Source organism: Phaenicophaeus curvirostris, chromosome 1, assembly GCF_032191515.1.
Source record: "Phaenicophaeus curvirostris isolate KB17595 chromosome 1, BPBGC_Pcur_1.0, whole genome shotgun sequence".
NCBI classification, from domain to species: Eukaryota; Metazoa; Chordata; class Aves; order Cuculiformes; family Cuculidae; genus Phaenicophaeus; species Phaenicophaeus curvirostris.
Window position 1 is genome coordinate 16497576 of NC_091392.1, and position 21960 is coordinate 16519535.

General features: G+C 45.3%; 2 protein-coding genes across 4 annotated transcripts in view; one reads left to right on the top strand and one right to left on the bottom strand.

Annotated features, from left to right (window-relative positions):
- Positions 1–1676: 1676 nt before the first annotated feature.
- Positions 1677–19027, bottom strand: LOC138716746 (histone H2B 5-like). Of its 2 annotated transcripts, none has more exons than XM_069849936.1 (2): positions 19004–19027; positions 1677–3397 (listed from the first exon to the last, which is right to left on the bottom strand). In XM_069849936.1, exon 2 carries the CDS (start codon positions 3366–3368, stop codon positions 2988–2990), a length of 381 nt encoding a protein of 126 aa, XP_069706037.1. In that variant the 5' UTR covers positions 3369–3397; positions 19004–19027; the 3' UTR covers positions 1677–2987. The 2 variants fall into 2 exon arrangements, with proteins under 2 accessions (XP_069706037.1, XP_069706031.1); XM_069849930.1 differs by lacking the exon at positions 19004–19027 and adding an exon at positions 14898–15025.
- Positions 19028–19255: 228 nt separating this feature from the next.
- GRAMD4 (GRAM domain containing 4) overlaps positions 19256–21960 on the top strand; it is a 73625-nt gene continuing 70920 nt past the window's right edge. For both annotated transcript variants that reach the window (XM_069849847.1, XM_069849854.1), the window contains exon 1: positions 19256–19371. In XM_069849847.1, coding sequence (XP_069705948.1) covers positions 19343–19371 — 29 coding nt within the window. In that variant the 5' untranslated portion in view covers positions 19256–19342. The remainder of the gene's footprint in view (positions 19372–21960) is intronic.

Here is a 21960-nt window from a genome sequence, read left to right on the forward strand (position 1 = left end):
CCGCACTGACAGATCAGGGCAGCCACCAGAACAGGGTTAAAATGAAGCTTGTGAAAAAAGGAAAAAAAAAGTTATTATAACCAGGATCAGTTCCTGAATCCTTTGCTCCACATTGTTGTGGGCAAGTAAATAATGGATACCATGGGAATGTGAAGAGCAAATGAGGTGTGAAATGACAGCCTAAACTATAAATGGGTGGAGATGACAAGTCTCAGTCACCCCACTTTAGACAACATAAAAACCCTCTTTAAGTCTTCAAGCATTTTTATCACCTTAAATCACCATTTCTCCTCTCTCTGAAACAATCTCCAAAAATGGAGAGTGGCAGCAGTAGCAGAGGAAAAAGAGAACAGTTCTTTGAGTATGTGTATGGGGCCAGCCGCTCTCATCCAAGTGCCCAGCCTTGTTCCCAGCTCCATGAGCTGCTCAGGAGACCTTCGAAGGACATCATCCAATTTTATTTTTGTGACTTCTTGCAGCATACTGAGACTGGAGCAGGACTCTGCTCTGCTTGAAAAAGTAAGGATTTCACAAGCTGTGCTGAGTAATCCTGGGAGATATGTCCTGGCTCCCACACATAGCTTGAATTAGAGCAGATTTATTCCATGCTGAATCCCTACCTTCAGGGACTTCCAGGGGCATGAATTCTGACCTGCAGCTAATAGGGACAAGTGCAGAAAACTCCAGTGCTACAAGCGAGTCCTTCACTCCCTATATTCCACTTCTGCACCACCCACTGTCTGATTTCTGGTAGAAGAGAGCCCAAGGATGGCGGCTCTAGGCCCACTGCAGGTACTTTTCCATCTTTGGTATCTTATTTTGACTATTTGATTAGAAAACAAAAGGAAGTGCTAAGTTGTCACCTCCAAAGTGTTTTGGCCAAGTGGTCCAGGTTACCAACACTACAAAGTTAAAGGAACGGCTACCGGGAGCTGCTCATTGTGGGCACTGACATATGAGGACCTGGCTTTTGCTCCTTCTGAAAGACAGCGCTGGCATTATAGTTCGTAACGTGGCTGGAATGTGCTATCACGGAGCAAAGTGTGGGAGGAAAGCCCCTTTTCAGGTGTGCAGTGTTCAAACTCCAAGCTGCAGCAAAGGGATGGGAGCAGCCCATAAGAAACGTGACCTTCATTCTTGCAGAGACAACATAGGACCCCATGCTGCTCTCAGGTTTCTGAAGTGCTCTGAGTTGAGTAGGTCTAGGGGTCCTTTCCTCAGATCAACCTTAAAATGTCTGCAACACTGTTACAAAACCAAGCAATAAGTGAATGTTCTGGAGGCGCAGAGTCCTACAGCTCCATAAGCAACACAAATTTGTCAAGAGTCCCCATCACTCTCAACATGTAAAGGAACAGCATAAAGGCAAATGGAGGGGAAAGTGAGAGACGTACTGTAAGGTTGTCATTTTGGGGTATGAATTCACCTTTGCATTAAAAACAAGGTCTTGGAGTTTGGAAAGAACCTGTGCTTAGTTCTGGATCTTGTGTCTTTGCTACTTTTTATATTTTATTTACAGAATACACTGCAGAAAGCAGTTGTTATTTTAAAGACATGAATATTTTTTGAGTGCTACTGCCTACCAGGGATTTTGTGGTTTTTTTTTTTTTTTAATGTTGGCTAATTTTGTGTTTTGAGTAGGAAGCTTCAACTCCACACCAATTTTACACATGCTCTTCTGCTATCCAGCAGTTTGGGCAAGATAACCTGCAAACGAGACATCCCTCCGCTAATCTCTATGGCTTTTACTAGGATTTCATTATTGCTCACCTCACTGTGGACTTTGAGAAGATGTGGGGAGTATCTGAAGTAGTTTAAAATTATTTCATCTTTAATATATCACAGGGAAGCAGGCAAGTGTCCCTATAGACCCAACCAGCCCCAGCTTTTGATTTTGCTTTCTAACAGGTGAATAAAGCAGTGAAGGCAGGGCCAGGTGAGCTGCCCACAGCAGTCTCTGTGGGGAGCTTGCCTCTCCCCTGCTAACCAGCTCTGCTCCAACTCCAGATGCCTTCCCAAATCCTCAGTGCCCTCCCGACACCTGTGTGCTGTTTGTCCTGCATCACCCCAGAGCTTGCAGGGAAGGGGACCCCCTCAGCCACCAGCCTGTCTCATCCACACTTACAATGGACGGGAGCACCTAGGCAGTGTTGAGGGAGAGAGACTTTGAGTAGCAGCAGAATTAGCAACAGCTTGCATATCAAAGCAAGTCCTAAAGGAGGAAAAGCAGCAGCTGGGGAGACCCAGCCCAAACATCCTGCCTTGTCCGTCCATCCGTCCATCTACCTTGGCACAAGGTGGGAGGCAGCATGCAGCTCCAGCACTGGCACGTTCAGTGTGCTCGATGGCTCATCCATTAGGAGCAACGAGGAGGAACAGTACTTGCTATCATCCTGGGCACCTGCCTGCCAGACTGGTTCTTTAACACAGGCTGTCAAGCACAGATAGCCTGTTGAATCAATACGGACTTTATTCTATAGCCCATGTCTGGTAGCTGTTGATGACACTTCTGCCAGCACAGGATGGGCTATGCTGCTACACACCAGGACAGATCCGGGCTGCAAGGGAGAGGATACCAGGGCTGACTTCTCGGTGCCCATCTCAGATGACCGTGAGAAAGCAGCCAAACAAGAAGACTTCGGAGTTGCCACTGCCAGTCCCCCCAGCCAGCAAAAAACATGCATCTTTGCCAAGCATAGAGGAGAGTTTGGATATACTGCAGCTGGTCAGTCCTTCAGATGAGATGTGAAAGCAGAGGCTGCCTCCATCAGCCCCGCAGAAACTGTTGCACGTCCTGAACCAACTATGAAAATCAGCTGACATCCAGATCACCGTCTCCTCTTCCACCAGACAACCTCTCATGCCTTTACCAAGGCTGTAAATTGCTGTGGATAATAGCTGTGATGTTTATCCAGACCGTGGCTGCCTACCTGTGCTTGTGCGGAGGGTCCGGTGCTTGATGATCCTGCTGAAGAGGTGGTGTTTGGCTACTTGGAGCTCGTATACTTGGTGACAGCCTTGGTGCCCTCCGAGACAGCATGCTTGGCCAACTCTCCTGGAAGCAGCAGGCGCACAGCAGTCTGAATTTCCCGGGAGGTGATGGTGGAACGCTTGTTGTAATGAGCCAGGCGGGAAGCTTCTCCAGCAATGCGCTCAAAGATATCATTGACGAAGGAGTTCATGATGCCCATGGCCTTGGAGGAGATGCCAGTGTCGGGGTGGACCTGCTTCAGCACCTTGTAGACATAGATGGAGTAGCTTTCTTTCCTGCTCTTGTGGCGCTTCTTGTCACCCTTCTTCTGGGTCTTCGTCACGGCTTTCTTGGAACCCTTTTTGGGGGCAGAAGTGGACTTTGCTGGCTCCGGCATCCTGAGAGCTCTTTCTCTGAGTCTTGAGGCTGCTTGGAAAGAACACCAAAAAAATCAAATTCTTTTTTATTCTTCTACAGTACAGTTTTACTGAAAGATGAGAGAGTCTGAGTCATACAGGCAACATCTGTAAATCTGAGACAAACACCCTATGACCCCGTTCAAGCATTTTTGAACAGCCAGTGAGAACTGCTGTATAGTTTTTGTATAGTTTTTTGTTGTTTTCTCTTTAAATCCCTTTAACACTGGTCTTATAAACATCACTGAACCCAGCCCTAGTTGGCATCTACTTAGTAAATATGGGCTGGGGTGAACATATTTCTGAGAAGAACATTTCAGCTACAAAGAAAACACTAACTGCAGCATGGATTAAATTAAATCTTTCTGGAATGGGCTGGAGACTGTTGAAAGATATCACTGAAGCCTCCTTTATATGAGACTGATCAAGATGATTTTATATGGTTATTACAATAACCTTTTCTTTTCATCTAGGTAAAAGTTTATTTTGAGATTGCCTCATTTTCTGTGGCTATTGTTTCACATCATGTATTCCAGAGGAATATAAAAATTACAGTTTTAAGCTAGCCAGCTGCGCTGCTGGAATCTCTCAGTATTCACTTTAGCTAGCAAAAATCCAAGAGGGTAGAAAAGCTCAGAGGAAGCAGCAGGGATCACCTGACAGAGAAACAGAAACGTTGGTGGGAGGAAAAATCAAAGTGCTTCTGGCTACATGTCAACAGAGAGAAGCTACATGGACTGAAATTGTTTCCTATTTGGTGCAGAAGAAGAGCAGGCCTCCACTGGGCAGTTTACATCAAAGATGCCTTATCACTTTGAGTGTTTCTTCATTAGGCCACAGCCTGCAGAGCCCTGACCTGCAGCTGACAACTGTCATCCAGAAGTGCAGTAACAAAGAGATAGGATGAAAACCTGTCATAAAACCGGGTATCTCTCCTACTACAAATTTACATGTGTTTTACTACGTGTATCAAGGGAAAAACTCTGTTGTAGCTGTAAACAATTTTGTGTTTCAGAGGACATTGTGAGTGCTCCTATGAAAGGCAAAGCTTCCCCAGACTTTGCTGAAGCATCAGCTTCCAGCATCACCCCAGGGCATAGGCTTTTACAGCTCTGCACCTCCTTTGAAGATGACCTATGAATTACAAGCTGTTGGCAAGAGAGACTAGAAGACAAAAAAGAACTTCAGGACTGATGGCACATGGGAAAATGGATAGAAATAAACAGGAGAGAAAAATCTTGGATGCAACATATGGTCTACACACAGAGCATTAGAGAGGGACCTAAATGGTGCCTGTGCCAAAGCAACAGCTGAATGCTCAGCCTTGCCTCTCCTCATTCAGAAAGAATGAGATGCCCCTCTCCATGCCGGCCTGTTTTTTCCACTATCGTCCGCATCTGCAGTCAAAGCCAGAGACAGCAGCTGACTTGCAAACATGTCTTCAAAACATTCCAGGTTGCTCCTTGTGGGAGCAGATACCTTCTATTGCAAGGATGGATTTACATGCCCAAGTCTCAGTTGATACCAGCTCCTGCTTCCAGACTGTGTGAGAGACTTCAAACCCTTGACACGTGAGATGCTGCCCTCTGCCTGCAGCAAGCACTAAGGCTGCTGCCAGCTGCTTTACCCCTTGAGGCACCAAGGCTGGGCTCCGGCGGCCACATGGTCTGGCAGGTGATGGGCAAAGGGCAACGCTGAGCATTTCAAGTGGAAGGGCAGGCTGGCACTGCTCGGGATGCTGTGGAGTGAGGAGGCAACATCTCCACCGCAACCCTCCAAAACACCTGCCTGGCTAAAAATGAAAGTTGGCAGCAGTGTCCTCAGCACTGAGACTTTGCTCAAGCAATTTTCCTTGCCTTTAATGGGAGTTTTGACTTCATGAGGCCAGAGAGACCTGTTCAAGTATTTTTTGCTTCATGTTGCAAAAAGAAGTATTTGGTCAGTCCAAAATGGGATAAAGTCTAACTAGGTGGAAAAGGCCAGCATACAGTAAAATGTCATATAAAAGGCTGCAAGCACGTCACTAACTTCTCCCTCAAACTGCTTGCAACTAAGCATACAAATGTTAAAACCACCACACCAAATCTGAGTAAATGCATATAAATCCCTCTCAAATCCCTAGAATAACTAGCAATCTAACATCAGGTATGGAGGTTAGGAAGCAAAACAAGAAGAAAAAAGCAAACACATGTATTGAAAGCTGTTGAGGCTTTCTTCTACCTGGCTTTGATTTATGAACATTAATATTTTTTCCCAGTTTCAGGAAACCTGCAGTTGTGATGTATGCCACCTGGCAATCATAAACTAACGTATTTTGCTAACTCTTTGAAGTTAAAAGAAAAGCAGTTGCACAGAAAGAGGAAGGGAATGGGCATGTTGTGAGAGGAGTTCTACTTAGCTAAACTCACCCCCTGGCAAAGCTTCATGATTCAGTGAGTTGATCTAGATGGAAAACTACAGACAAAGACCATGTCCAGAGATATGCAGGATGCTCAGTGAAAAGTGGGCTCTTCAGACTCGGCACAGCAAAAAGCTAAGTTTGACCATATGAAAAAGTGTCACAGAAATGCCAGAAATGTGTAGATGGAAGGAGCCTCAGAGCTCCATGCTTTGCTTTGAGGGTACTCAGGTGTCCTCCTAGATCAATTTCTTACCTTTTCTTAAAAATCTCCAAAGATACAATTTTCGCTATGGCCTTGAATCTGCCACCTCATCCACTTTATTAATTTTTCTAGGCATTCATTCCAATGGAGGCATTTGGAAGGGCAGGTGGTGTACTGCTCCGAAAGTCCTGGACACCTTCCAAAACTCTGACTTCTCCCTTCTTAACCACGACATTTTCTTCCTCTAGTGAAAACACATTTTTCCTTCCTCTACTTGGGAAGCAATATCAGGAAAAGAAATCCCCTACTGCTCTTGTTCGCAGATGCAAAACCACGGCTTTTCAATGGAAAGGCATTTTTCCAAGAGAAGAAATAACTGTGTACTTGCTTCTTTCTCTCATGAGCTAATTTCCTGACTGAAAACCATATAAAGTGAAAAATGTAAATTACTATTTCTCAGGCTGTTTTAAAAGTGCATCCTTAATATTTTAATATGCATAAATTGTTAAGTGCGCTGGTGCTGCAGCTTTTAAAAAAAGAATACAGCACACAATAGGAACCAGAATGATTTGTATGTCTCCAGAAAAGATCATACCTATAGGGCTTTTTTGTCCCTTTAACAGGCTAACACTCTTGGGTATTGCACCCAGGATCTTGATTTTCTCCCGTGTACAGCTGCAATGAGGGAAGCAATCACAGAATCATAGAATCACCAGGTTGGAAAAGACCTCTTGGATCATCGAGTCCCACCATTCCTATCCGCCCCTAGACCATGTCCCTGAGCACCTCATTTATCCATCTTTTAAACACCTTCAGCGCTGGTGACTCAACCACCTCCCTGGGCAGCCTGTTCCAGTGACCAATGACCCTTTCCATGAAATTTTTTTTCTGATATCTAGTCTGAGCCTTCCCTGCCACAGCTTGAGGCCATTCCCTCTGGTTCTGTCCCCTGTCACTTGGGAGAAGAGGCCAGCTCCCTCCTCTCTACAGCCTCCTTTCAGGTAGTTGTAGAGAGCAATAAGGTCTCCCCTCAGTCTTCTCTTCTCAAGGATAAACAACCCCCAGCTCCCTCAGCTGCTCCTCCTAAGACTTGTTCTCCAGCCCCTTCACCAGCTTCGTTGCTCTTCTCTGGACACACTCCAGAGCCTCAACATCCTTCTTGTGGTGAGGGGCCCAGAACTGAACACAGGATTCGAGGAGCGGTCTCACCAGTGCCGAGTACAGAGGGAGAATAACCTCCCTGGACCTGCTGGTCACACCGCTTCTGATACAAGCCAAGATGCCATTGGCCTCCTTGGCCACCTGGGCACACTGCTGGCTCATGTTCAGTCGCTGTCAACCAACATCCCCAGGTTCTTCTCCTCCAGGCAGCTTTACAGCCAGACTTCTCCTAGTCTGTAGCACTGCATAGGGTTGTTGTGCCCCAAGTGCAGGACCCGGCAGTTGGCCTTGTTAAACCTCATGCCATTGGACTCTGCCCAGTGGTCCAGCCTGTTTAGATCTCTTTGCAGAGCCTCCCTACCCTCCAGCAGATCGACACTTCCACCCAGCTTGCAAGTTCTGCAAACTTGCTAAGGGTGCACTCGATGCCTTCATCCAGGTCATTGATAAAAACATTGAACAGGGCTGGACACAGCACTGAGCCCTGGGGAACCCCACTGGTAACTGGCCTCCAGCTGGAATTAACTCCATTTCCCACCACTCTCTGGGCCCGGCCATCCAACCAGTTTTCCACCCAGGAGAGTGTGTGCCTGTCCAGGCCAGAGGCTGACAGTTTCCTAAGCAGAATGCTGTGAGAAACTGTGTCAAAGGCTTTACTGAAGTCCAAGAAGACCACATCCACAGCCTTCCCCTCATCCAGTAGGCAGGTCACTTTGCTATAGAAGGCGATCAGGTTTGTTTGGCAAGACCTGCCTTTCGTGAACTCATGTTGACTGGGCCTGATCACCCGGTTCTCTTGCATGTGCTTCATGATAGCACTCAAGATCACCTGTTCCATGACCTTCCCCGGCACTGAGGTCAGACTGACAGGTCTGTAGTTTCCTGGGTCCTCCCTGCGACCCTTCTTGTAGATGGGTAAAACATCAGCCAGCCTCCAGTCAAGTGGAACTTCCTCAGTCAGCCAGGACTGCTGGAAGATGATGGAAAGGGGCTTGGCAAGCACATCCACCAGTTCCCTCAATACTCTTGGGTAGATCCCATCCGGCCCTAACTCAGGGATGAGCATAAAAGCTTCAGTATCCTCGCTTCCCTCCACCCATTTCTTTGCAGGCTAATGTTTAACAGGTAAATTACACCTTCTCTGGGAACAGATTGTCTTCCTTCCAGTTTGTTTGGGCAGGGCCTAGCACAAAGAGCTTGACTGCCTCTGCCAGTTGCTAAATAAATAATGCCAATAATAGTCAACGGTGCAACGCAATCCACAGGTAGGTGCTGCTCTGGTAGGAAGACAGAAGTAAGTACTGGGATTATTTTAAAACTGTCTGTGGAAAGTTTGTTGAGAAAAAACTAGGTGACCTTTAAAAAATGTGGGGTTTTTTTAATTTAAAAAAAAACCAAGTTGCAATTCTTTCTTTTCTTTAAAAAACCAAAACAACCCAAACCCAACACAAAATCATGAAGAGGTTAATAACTTAATAATTATAAGATTTAGTGTTTAGAAGTGTTGCCATCAGGATTGACTTCTCTGCTGTGAGGGTGACCAAGCACTGGTGTAGGTTGCTCTGAAAGGTTGCAGAGCATCCATCTCTGAAGTACCTCCTGCCTCAGCCATTGTGTGGCTCTTGGAGACTGAAGCCGAGTACCTCTATCCTAAAACAAACTTTATGAGCTGTGTTCCCCCGATGGATGTTTCCTACAGAATACTGCAACCAGAGACTCCTACAAGGACTCCTATCAAGAGATGGTGCTCATCTCCAGCCACAGAGGTCCCTGTGACACAGGTGATGGCCATACAAGAGGAGCCACTCTGAAGCATCACGGTGACATCTGGAAAATTTCAAGTTTATTAGGAAAACCTTCGGGCATATTTTTTTCTTTATGGCTTTGCATGCTATGAATCAATCAGTTATCAATGCTGGCATTTTTTTTCCTTCCTCAGAAAACCAACAACAAAACCAACCACAGTATTTTTCCTCACCAGCTCCAAGCAAGCAGCCTGCCTGCTGCTAAAAACCAGAGCAGTGCTGAATGACAGATACATCTTGCTTTGTGTTGACACCCCTTTCTTCAGTATCATTAAAAGGAAAATGAACTGAAAACAGATTCAAAGATACAAATCACTGCAGTCTCTTGGATCTGAGATGGGAGAGGAGTCCTGCTGAGAAATCCCACATAAAGCCTGATGCTGTCTCTGTTTTCCCTAGGCCTGATATATTGATGGAGAGACAGACAGGCAGGAAAGCTCCTGTAGCAATTTTGTTTTATTGTTGGCCTTGCTGCAGAGTCTGTAGGATTAGTGCCAAGCTGGTGTCAGTGGTCTGCATGGGTGGCCATGGGTGGACTATTAGTTGGCCTTCTGGACCTTGCCTCATGCAGGGTTGGAAACAGTCCTCAGATTCTTTCCTTCTTTTTCCTATTAAAAGCTGTCTTTGCTGTGATGAGCATCCACAATAAATCCCCATGCGCATCAGCCTGTTCCCTTGCTGTAATTTCCTAACCAACCACAAAAATTAAATTTCTAGAATCAGCACTTTGTTCTTAGGAGGTTTTGGTGAAAAATTAAACATTTGTAGGAAAAGCTCAAGCTCTCACCTTCTGGACATCTGATATTTGCTAATCTTCTGATGATCTATTTTAATCCTTTCTAGAGTAAATGAGAGCCAATGGGCGTTTGCTGTTTATTCTGCCCCTTAAATAGGAATGTCCTGTTCGTTCAGTCCAATTATTGTCCCTTTCCTTAGTTTTTCTTGCTACATAAAATATAGAAAACTTGACTTTAATCCTACAGGTCAAGAAATTTGTTGCTGCTTTTTGCTTTAGTCACTCTTAAGCATGAAGAAGAGCAATGAATTAGGGAATATTTCCACAGAAAGGAAAAGGCTTTCTAGTGGCTGGAAGAGCAGATCTGGTAAACAGACTTCCCAAATTACCAGATGTCTGCAAATGATGGTTGTTGGAACAGCATGTTTCCGCAAAGTGCATATGCCCTCCCTTTTATAATGCACAGCCATCTACCTGTTATTAAACAAGATTTTGGTCACCCAACAGGTGCCATTAAATAGTAATACTGGAGAAAGCAGCAGATATTTTAGTTATTTAGTAGAAAGCTCTGCCTTAGGTAGTAAAGCGGATCAGAAGCATGATGAGTCATCATGAGGCATCGGCAATGCCACCTCATGTGCAAAAACTGATAGTCACATTTTGGACTGGAAAGGGTTTTTCACTTGGTATGTTGTCTAGCATGTGATGATGAGGTAATACTTGCTTTGAAGTAATGAGGAGAAGAAATTCCTGGAATAAGATAAACTAGTCTTAAACGCCTGATTTCTTCCAATGGTGGAAGAGTGCAGAGATCAATTTTGGGATCCCCGGTCTCCTCCTGGGTAATCCAGTATTTATACCAAGGCCCCACCTCCAATCCCACATACTCTGATGCATTTTATGATTGCTCCTCTAAAGTTATCCTTTAAATAGCTAACATTTAACCTTGGATACAGACATGCAACCCTTCTAGTCAAGAGATTCATGCTTGCATATTGGACCATGAGTGTGTTAAAATTGAAGATGCCCGCTCCTCCTTAGCATAGAAATAAATGCTACTAACTCAACCCTGACGCAGATACACTATGTTCAAAGTGATCTTTGGATTTCTTTAGAAGAAATACAAGTAGAACAGAGCACTGAGTTACACTGGCATCTTAGCTCTTTGACTGATCCTTACCATTACTTGTGTTAACACATTGCTTGGCAGTTCAGTACAGGATACTCCCTAGAGTAATCTTTTCTAGCATTTTCATTTATAATTTTAGAAAAAAACCCCATTTTTAACCATCAGCAAGAGCTGCATTTTCTTGTGCTACTTCTGCCCAAGCTGTAAATACTTCTTAGGATTGTGGAGGTATCAATCAGAGATGCTTATGTATCAAGTAAGGAACAGGACACTAGATCAGAGCTCTCTGCAGAGAAGATATATTGAATTTTTAAAGAAAAGCAAATCTTATCCATTACTCAAGCACATCAACAGAGAGATACAGTGCTGCAAGAAGAATGACCGTCACGAGGCTATACACTGCTGTCCTTATTCTGATTAAAGGAGTGCCTGAAGTCAATGGGGATTTAACCTGAGTCTGAAACCACAAATACGATATTTAGAGATGCTTAGCACCAACAGCTAGCATTGATTTCCACTGGAATCCAGGAGGTTCACTATTTTATAAAAAGCAAACTCCACGTTTTATCAAGGTTTTGTTACTGTGAATAAATAACTGAGTACTTAAATAAGCGTTAGCATGACTTTCATCTGCTCTTTAGAAGAGCACTCATTATCTATCTGCTTTGGGATATCTCTGATCTACACACTTGACCAACAGTATCTAATAAATGCAAAAAGGAGAAATGATGTTTTCTATAGATCAATACCCATTAAGAGTTTATGAGGGTACACCCAGTATCAGCATCTGCTACAATTACACTCCAGTCAGCTTTCCCAGGGAGTGCTAGAGCTTAGAAGAGACCTGTATTATCACAGTGGTCCTTGGAAGCCCTGAGTACTAACAGTCCAACAGAGAACACAATCAGGCTCACTTCCCTCCTGGGGTCTTGGCAATAGGTCAAAACCTTAACACAACATAAGTGTCAGCATAAACTTCCTCTCCAAGTTTCACAGTCATGAGGATTTGCTTCTTTTGCTACGAATCCTTTCTATAAGCAACAGGCTTCTGTTCCCTTCACATCCCACTTGGACTCAACTGGACCCACTGGGGGTTAACCTTTCAGTAGCAACTCTGTGTCTTGGTGCAGGGTTTAGCTCCTCTCCTTAGACTAACTGAGCAAAGTTGCTCTGAAGGCAAGGAGAGGTCAGAACCTGCTAACCATGTATAGGCAGATGATCCTTAGCTGACCTGGAGCAATCCTGCTGGGCACAAGAAGCAAGCAAAACACACAGCAGCTCAGCTAGTCAACAGCATCATGGGCTCTACATATCTTCTTGGAGACTTGCAAAATACAGACTATTGATGATGGGTGTGAGAACAAAAATTATAGGTGACTGGGGCCCATAATACTAATGACCCATTACATATCAGAAAGGTGCTTTACTTATTTCATGATGCCCTGTGCTATTGAGAATAAAAAGCGCAGATTCAAAATAAATTGCTCTGTGCCATATCAAAAATGAAAATCACTTGAGAGCTCACCTCATCATTTCAGTTTCTCTGGAAAAGCAAAATACCACAAACTCACTGGGTCTGCCATATCTAAATAACTCCTTCTACAATGGAGCCACAGTCTCTACACTAGTAATGATAACAAACATAAAGAACTACTATGGCATTTAACCAAATTATTTTTATGGATTTTATGGCGCAACAGAGAATTACCACAATTTTAGACTATTTTCATTGGTGCTGAAAAAGGCGTCCATTGAAAATGTGCTAATTCAGCCATGGCCAAAAATATGACAGAAGCTACAGCCCAGCATCAGCAAGCCATAAGGACAGAGTGGGTGGGAGAGGGAGAAGAAGAAGCCCTAGGAGATGAGAGCTGCTTCTGAGTTAAGGCGGGAGTTACGTGGGAACCATGCAGACCTCTTCCTCCCACACGTCCCACCCACAGGTTTCAGTGACCTTTTCCAGTGCTACAGATAATTTGTGTAGCAAAACAGAACGAAAGCAGAGGTCATAGCCCAAAATGTTTACACTGGCCATACCACATTGACCGGAATAATACGTACGGATATAAAACCACACTGAAGTGGAAATCTGTGTTCCCAAATTAGACTGAAGATCAGATCAAGGTCATTAAAACTTATAAGAGTGATGTGGTAAATACATCACAACATAAGTATTACCACATATCCTCAATGGAATGGGTGAAATTATCCCAGCAAAACTTTTTAACAATCTTCACATGATGTACCTGGGTTTAGTGCACATAGGCTCAACAGACCTGGGCAGCATCACCAACTCTCCTCCTACGGGGGGAGAAAGAGCCAAGTGAGGGCATGATGCATGCAGCTGTAATCAATCATGACTGACATTCCTTCTAAATGAGAGTCTCTAACTCTAATTGTTGCTTCCCAGTTACATCACTCACATCTTAGCAAAAGTGACTAAAAAAATGAGTGGAAAGCGTGCAATTAATGAAAAAGTCAGGAATATGTGACAGCTGCTTTACCACAGCTGTAAAGCATAGGTGCCTGGGAAAGCAGAGTGTACATGCAGGAGCTGTGGGTACCACACAGGTACATCCAAAAGGCCTGGATGCCATGCTAAAGGGCAGCAAGTGGCACAGAATCAGATTTCATTGCTACAGGATACTGAAAATATTGTAATGTGTGTATTAATAAATAATTTGGCACGGTATCAGCAATTTCACTGTGGAGATGTGTGACTACTACTGGAGCCTATAGGGAAACAAAGGCAAATGTCCTCCAGTTCTCACATCATCCAACAACCAGAAAAGGAATATGATCCCGGACTGCTGACACCTTTCTCTGCTGCAGCCACTAGATCACATTACCACAGGCAGAGAGTCCTCTGAGCATTAGAGGTCATCTTCTGTATAAAGCAGCAGAATGGAGAGCCTGTTAGATGGAAGGAGAGGAGAAAAGCATGGCTGGGACAGCACAGCAAAGCTCCACCTAAGAGGGACACAAGATTTATTGAAGGTAAAAGTAATTCCAGCACAAGAACTGACAATAAACCATTTAAAAATGTTCATGGATAAATTTGCTCTGGAGACAAGAAGAAGGAACCTCACTTACATCCTCACTTGGGAGGATGAGAGCAACAGATGAAGAAAGAAACCTGAACCTTCCATAGTTCAAAGACAAAACTTGATTAAAAAAATATTAAAAAACCCCCAAACAGGATATGGCTCTGGTCATAGCAAGTAACTGTTCTACATTAACCAGACGACGTCTTTCTGTTTTATGTTGCTGCGCTACTGAAGAACTGTAACCAAAACACACAGAGGTCCTTCACCTTGTACTTCTCTCTCCTTTATTCTTTTCTCTATTGTTTCTTCCTCTCACACCCATTGTAAGTGCAGGAGGTTCAAAGCCTCAGAAGGTTTGCTGCTATTTGGTCCCATCCAACATGTGATATTTGCACAGAGATTAACACATTACTCTGCACGGCCAAGGGGTTGAAAAGCCTGCAGTTCTCTAGAAACACTGGAAAAAACAGCTTTCAGGCTGGGTTAGCCAATGCCCAAATTCCACATCATACAAATTGCCTGTGAATGGTGTTTCAAGTTAGCCCTAATTTGTGACAGCATCATTACCGCATGGTGTGTACTTAGTGTGTTAGTCACTATACTGATACAAGCCAAAAAAAGTCATCTCCCTTCCACAGAAACCAAAACATACTTACGAATACATCAATATTTATATCAGGGAGGGGTGCATAGACCTCTCTGCTGAAGACCCTGTTGCAACCACTAGACCAGCAGTGAAGAAAATATTGGTTGCTGGACAAAATGACAGCCTCGAAATGTCAGCAGTTCTGGCTGGTCAGCAGCAATTAGAACTAAAAGTAGGGCTTGCACTTCAAAACACAGAAAGGATTTCAAAGGCAGCAGGTTTAAAATGTCAGTGGAGTGCCACATTATCTATATGACACCGTTATTTTTAACCATCCATGGCTCTATCCTCCTACATTCACTTTCCTCCTGATGGTTCCACACCTTCAGTCTCCCCACGGCTATGGTCTTCCAACCTGTTTCTGCTTCAGATGAAGTGCTCACCCTTTGCTCTTCTTCCTCCCTGCTGGTGCCTCTCTCAGCATGCACCCTCTGCAGAGCTCATTAGTGCCTCCACTTCACAAAGCACATCTTTGTGGGTGACTCCTGAATCCTTATCTTGAGTTGTGCCCCAGTTATCATGTAGACACAATCGATAAGGAGGATTGGACCTGGCTGAGGACCCACAGTGCAGAAAAGGAAAGAGTATGTGAATTATTTCTGGCGCTGGAGAAAAAGGGAGGTATGACAGGAATGGGCAGACAGCTGCAGCACCTGTATCTTCAGGGCAGAGCTGCTGTATCTGTAGTGCATTTTAATTCTTACACACATCAAGAATGGAAATAAGTCGTATTTATATTGGGTACAGTCAGACAGCTTGTTCATGATGGGATGTGCCCTGCATCCTGTCTTGTAACACCCAACTCGTTACTCAATCATCTTCCAGGTTGCAAAGAGGATTTCTGCCTTTCTGTCAACGTGGCAGCAGCTTCCCTACTCCTCCCCTTTTTGTTTCCCCCTTTCCTTCCCATTCCCTGATTCTGCCTGACCTTGTGACAGAGAAATAAGAGGACTCTTGTCAAATGCTCTCCATGGCCCTCCAACATACAAAAATTGCTCTCTATGCACTGAGCTCCAGAGTGGTCTCAGCTGTTCCTCCCTCCCTGTAACTCATTTAAATTTCTTCTGCAAACATGTCACATGCTTTTATGCTCAATCTTCCTCTTTCTTTCCAAAGTAACTCATGCGCTCTTATAGCTCCCAATAACTTCCTGGAAGTGCACTTTCAGTTCCTCCTGTCCCCTTTTCCTGCTGCGTCCTCTGCATATAGTATTTATTGTACTGCTACCTTTGTGCCTTGTTCTCATTCCTATCTTCCTTTGCGTAGTATCTCCATTTGACAAATATCAGCCTAATACATACAGTCTCTCTCCTCACAGGAGACTGGGTCACAGAGGTTATACAAGCAGGTAATAAGCAGAGATTTTATGTCCAAAAGTGTGTCCGTCGTTCCTGACTGTTGGTCTAATGTAAACATTGGCTCTGCAGACAAAACTTGGTCCTCTTAAGACTCTTGATCATCAAGGCTGCAACTCCTCAGTTTCTTCCTTACTGCACATCTCCTCTGATGATTACCTCAGGGACGGTCCTCAACTCTCCAGGTGGCACATCTCATGTCAGAGATGAGTCTATTGCGAACAGAATCTCTCTTGTCCCTGATCCTGGAGTAACCACCAGGTTTTAACAGATAACACAGAGAACTTTATTGCGATGGCCTGCCTGTGTATTTTAACCAAATTCAGAAAAAAACCCTATTCTATGAGAAGTTTTAATGATGGTTTGAAAAATTAACAATCCCCCCGACAGATTGTATCAAGAGGGTCGGTGAAATAATATGACAAGGGTGGTGATTAACTCTCACCACAAAGGAAAATGTTGAGTTGATGTAGGTGGCGTATAAAATCCCCCACTCTCTTTATGAGTCAGGTAAGCTTCCAGAAAGCGGAGGCGGCAACTGTGGGATGGAGCTGTTTTCATTCCAGCCAGTTAGTAGTAAGTTTTTTGAAAGGCAAGAAAAGTAAAATAATAGTTTAATTATTAAATCAGATTCTTTTAAACTGAGTATATTATTTAAATAGCAAAAACTAACATTTGCCCTTGATCCCCAATGATGCTGCTCATAGTCAGTGATAGTCAAGAGGAAATATTACTAAGCAACTCCACTCCCGCCCCTGGAGGTTAATGTAGCATATTTTGGGTTATGTCTCTATTCTTCCATCTCCCACACAATGCATATGATCCTACAGTCACGGCTCTCTCCTCTCCCTCTGGCTCCAGAAAAAAAGGCAAATTTATAAGCTGAGATCCAAGCCTCACCCCACACAGTGCCCTTTTTGGAGGCAAAGCTTAGCATTTCTCAGCCAATAAAACAAAACAGTTGGCAAAAAAAAGCATTTTGTAGGGTCTTATTTTTTATCAGTCCAAGGGACAATTCAAATAGATGGCAGTGTCCCTTACCTAAAATTATAGACTTTCCATTACCAAAAATCAGAAATTTAGAAATGTGAAGAAAATGCCATTAAGTTCTTGAGTTGAGGGGACTTACAATCCTCCTCTAGTACTGTCACCGGAAGCACAATAACTGTTCTGCTCACAGTGCAGCCTGAGCGAGTTGCTTTCTCATGTCCACTTCTGAATTTAGGTCCATCTCCCACACACTTGATTCTTCAGTCTACCCAACATATGTTTGAGGATGGACAGGAACAGCATATTTCAGGTGCTGAGAAAGGGATGCAATAGGATCAGATTATCAGCACAAGTAATTTTTTTGTTTCAGCTGGAAAGTGGAAGGTCTGTAGTGGAGGTGTCTGAACATACGCACATATATATACACGTACATGTAAATGCAAGTCAGGAGAAAGGATGGAGGACAATGACCAAAGGAACAGTGTGGAAAAAAAATGCCAAGAAGAAGATAGAGTATTGCAGTGAATGGAAGTGAGATGTCAGAAAGGAGACTGAAAGACAGGGTATGAAAAAAAGGACAGAATAAGAGAAATAAAAAGGTAGAAGAAGGAGAGGATAAATGAAAGGGGACAAAAATAAGGTATGAGGGTACAAAAAAGCGGAGAGAAGAGGGAATGTAAAGTAACCAGCACAATGTTGGGCAGAACAGAAATACTGAAGCATAAACAAGACACAGGACAGACGCAGAGGGTCAAAACAAGGAAAGACCTTGCACAGCAGAGATGTGGAATAAGCAGTTGGAGGAAAAAAAAATCACTTGCCAGAACAGCATTTCTGACAGTTATGGGTGAGAGATGATACTGCCCCAATGAGGGACAGTCAGCCCTGGGAAGCGACAAGCTAAACCCAAGGAGAACAAAGGATGAGGCCAGGAGACCAGGAGAAGACAAACGATACCACTGCACCAGGTTGCTGCTTTTTGTCTAAAATAGAATCATGAAGGTCATTGAAATTGTCACTTAGATCTCACACCTGAAACTTAAAAAAACCCTTACTTTTTCTGATACAATCCTTCTTCCTCCTTCTATCCCAGTGTTGGATTAAATTAATTACTGTATGCTCCCCAGTTACACCTTCCTGCCAAGGAAGAAAACCCCAGACACCATTACGCCTAAAGCAGATCTTGCTCTCTGGCTCCCTTTGCCTATAGAGGCTTCTGTAGAAATATCTGAGTAGACAAAGCCAGATTCCCTGCAGCTCCAAGATTACAGTAATGGAGGTGGGCAGTATTAGCAGGAGGAAGAAAGACAGAGAAAGGAGCGTATGCTCAGGGAAAATGTTTGTTGGGTTTTTTTTTTTTGCAATTAGGAAATTTTACCAGCATGGAGAGAAGAAATTGCTGCTGGTAAATAATCTGTCAACCCTTTGTGCATCGAATAATAGGAATAAGAGAGGAGAGTGTGGGAAGTACATTCCTATTATCGAATTCTTTCTGTTATTAACCTGTGTTCAATGTAATAGAAACATAATCAGGAAAATAACATGCTAGAACACAAATACTGTGGAGGCTATAGAGTAAAAACCCCAGGAAGATCAAACGGTGTTCCCAGGGTAGCCCCAGTCTGGAAAACCGGAGCTTTATTAGTAGTAAAGGGAGCAGCATATGGAGATGAATGAAACTATGTTTGTAAATGCGATCTGCAACTGCACACTCTCACTTGGCTTCCCTTCTTCGCAATCTGACTCAGCCTCCACACGGCTCCACTCCCCCATCTTTTGATTCATAAATTCTTCATCTCAAAAAAAAAAAAAAATATATATAAAGAGTTACAAAGACAGCGGGCTAAGGGCACGAGATGAGGTGAAACTGGAGAGAGCAGAAGGTGCCAGCGGGGCCCCGCAGGCTGCGAGGCCTCAGCGGGGGCCTCAGCGGGGACCCCCCCCCCCCCGCGCCGCAACCCCGGGGCTCGTCCCCCGACCCCTTACAAAACCGCGTCACACCGCTCACACCGGCTCCCGTTGAGTCCCCGCGGGAGGAATCACCGACAGAGCGAGCCCCCCGGGACCCCGCTGCGTCTGCCGGGCGCGGGAAGAGGGGGGCGGGGGGGGGCGGTGGGGGACGAAAAGGAAAGGAGGAACCTTGCCTGCCGGGTGTCGGGACTCCCCCGGGGGGTGCGCGCCGGGGCCGCTCGACGCCGCCGGGGCCGGCGCTGCGGGTTCGCTCTGCGCCCGCCGGCCGCCCCGCCCCGCCCCGGGGCCGCCCCCGCCTCCGCAGAGGCGGGGGCGGCCCCGGGGCGGGGCGGGGCGGCCGGCGGGCGCTCGGTGGCGGCGGCGGCGGCGGCTGCGCAGGGCGCTCGGCGCGGCCTCGGCGGAGGGACGGGCACCTGCCGCCGCCTCGGCCCGCAGCGCCGCCGCGCTTTGTGTCCGGCGCGGCTCTCTCGGGGCGTCGCCCGGCTCCGGCGGAGATCGGCGGGGAAGCGTGGATGAGAGTTTGCTCCGATTTACGAGCCGGGTGAGTGCCTCGCGGGAACCGCGGCGGTGGGTTTGGGGGCCGAACGTTTCCCCGCGCCCCTCGGCCCGGGGGGCTCCTCGGGCTCCTCCGTCTTTCTGGGCCTCCTGCAGCCGCTTGAGGGAAGCGGGAGGCCGACCCCCGCGGCGCCGGGGCTGCCTAGGAGGGGGGAGATGAAGCCGGCCAAGGTCACACCTTTACGGACGAGCATCTTCGGATCGAATAGTCCCTCGAAGCCTGCGGTGTATCTTGATGTGGAGTGAGGGACGGGAGGAGCAGAGAGATGCTGCTGGAGAGCTTACTTTCAAGGAGGCAAAGTGGTAGAGCTGTGATGCTGGGTAAATAGCTGTTTTACTGTCCAGGCTGTCATCCTGGACTCCTTTAGAAAAGCTCCAGTAGCCGCGTACGGATTTTGTGAGCCTCCTGCGTGGCTCTGTGGGTCACAGACTCATATAGAATCATAGACTCACCGTGTTGGAAGAGACCCACCTGGTCATCGACTCTAACCATTCCTATCAATCGCTAAACCATTCCCCTCAGCACCTCGTCCACCCGTCCCTCATCACTGGCCTTAATCGTAAATAACAGCTTTTCATCGTGTTGTTATGTCGTGCTCCGTCTCTGCAGCTGTGGAGATTTATCTTGAGTAGATGCGGTACTGTTCAGCTTGTGTGAATGTGGAATGAAGGATGGATGAGTTCTCGGGTGTTGCATTAACAGTTGTGGCCGAGATGTGGGTGGAGAGGGGAAATATTTAATAAAGTGGGGATCCCATGTGCCTGCGCTCTGCATTATCTGACAGCAGCCTGCCTTAGTTTTTAACGTGTGTTAGTTTCCTTCCTCAGAATTAGAGAAGTGAGCTGTCTTAAACCTTCTTTTTAATGCCCTATCTAGTTGTCATATGCTGTATCTAGTTATTCGAAAACAGAGGGCTTTTTTTAGTCCTAGTCTGTGAAAACAGATGAAATATACAATTAATTTGATGGTGTTAGGATGTCAAATTGTGCAATAATCACTGAAAGCCTGAGTTATGTTTCACTGTTTTTCATATGCTGGCCACAAGTATGCTTGGCTCGTCCCTCTGCTGTAATAAAGGTGGGTTTGGGCTGAGGCGCCAGACTGAATTGAAGATGAGCCATGTCGTGTTTCCAGCTCTGCAGGTGAGCACTTGGAGATGGTCTTGGCCAGTGGCAGGTGGGACTAACCTGAGCTAAAGTGTCAGACTGATGAGTTTGGTTTTTTTTCCGATTTAACTATCGCTAATAAGACCTGATCAGTTCAGCGTTTCCTGGGTCGAGGGGTGACTGTTGAGCAGTGGTGGGGGAGTGGCTGCTGCTTGAATGTACTGGTGCCACTCTGTGGCACAGTACAGCTTCTGCTTTGGGTGAAGGCATCACCCAGGCTTTGACCTCCCTCCTAGTCCGCCTTGCCAGCATCGCTGTGTCCTGGTGACCTGACGTCAGTGCCTGTGGGGGAGGGAGGAATTAAGGGCAGCAGCTGGGAAAAGCTTGTCCTGGCTTGGCTCAGGACCTGGTTTTGGAGAGACTGTTGGGGAAGAGATTTAGATTGAGGAGGCAAAATCAGGAGGCTGACACGCAGCTCTGCTGGCTACATGGTTTATTAGCTCTATCCTGTAACACTGTTGTTTTTCTTGCCTACACAGATTTTCCTCAGGGAAATAATAACTGTGTGGCAACATCCATGCTAGGAGGAAAGATGATTTCTTCTAATGTATTATTTTTATGACACAGAGTTTGATCAGAGGGAACGCTTTTGACAGCAAGTTCTTAATCAGGGTCTACCAAAAGAGATTCTCTCCCCACCGCCCTGGCCTCTCACGGTAGTACATTAATCCATGAAATAATCCTAGCGCAGAAATACAGCTGTTGGACGTAGCTTTTGGGTCATAATGTTGGGTGCTTCCAAGGTTTCTGTGTTTTGGTCTTTCAAGTCTCCGAGCAAATCCAAGTTTTCTCATTTCATCTTGTGTTCATTGTTATTGATATGGGGGACAGAAACACACACAGACGCAGAACAAAAAAGTTAGGCCTTTTCCTAGTAGGTCAGAATTTATTAAAACAGTTGTAGTTTAGTGGTGAACTCATATTAAAATTTTATGAGTTAGTGCTGCTTTTTGTTATGACATAAGAAAATGAAGAAGGGAGTCTTGGAAGCCACTTCAGACTTCATAAATATTAACAGGCTCTGCAGTTTTCACAGAGAGTAAGTTCTGGATGTTTTTCTTCACTTTAATAGTACAATTTCTTTCGCACAGTAAATCTTCTTGCCTGAACTAAACTGAGAGAGTGATTATCAGATGCAAACCAAAAGTACCCTATTTGTGGTTAGGAGTACTCCTGCTGTTTTCTCCCCTCCTCTCTTTATCACCCTGTCCTTTCTCCTGATGCATGCTCTGGTAGCAGTAGATTTAATCCCCTGACTTATGAGATCAGATCTTCAGAAGGGCTTAGATGATTGAAGAAGTAGTTATTTGCTTCTGAGAATAGTGGAAGATAAGGATTCCCAATGTGTTCAGTTGCGTTTGAAAAATCTTTTCTGTTGGCATCTTGGGTCACCATATGTGTTTAATAC

Coding starts and splice junctions, on each gene's coding strand:
- LOC138716746 (XM_069849936.1), bottom strand. CDS start 3,368: ATGCCGGAGCCAGCAAAGTCCACTTCTGCCCCCAAAAAGGGTTCCAAG.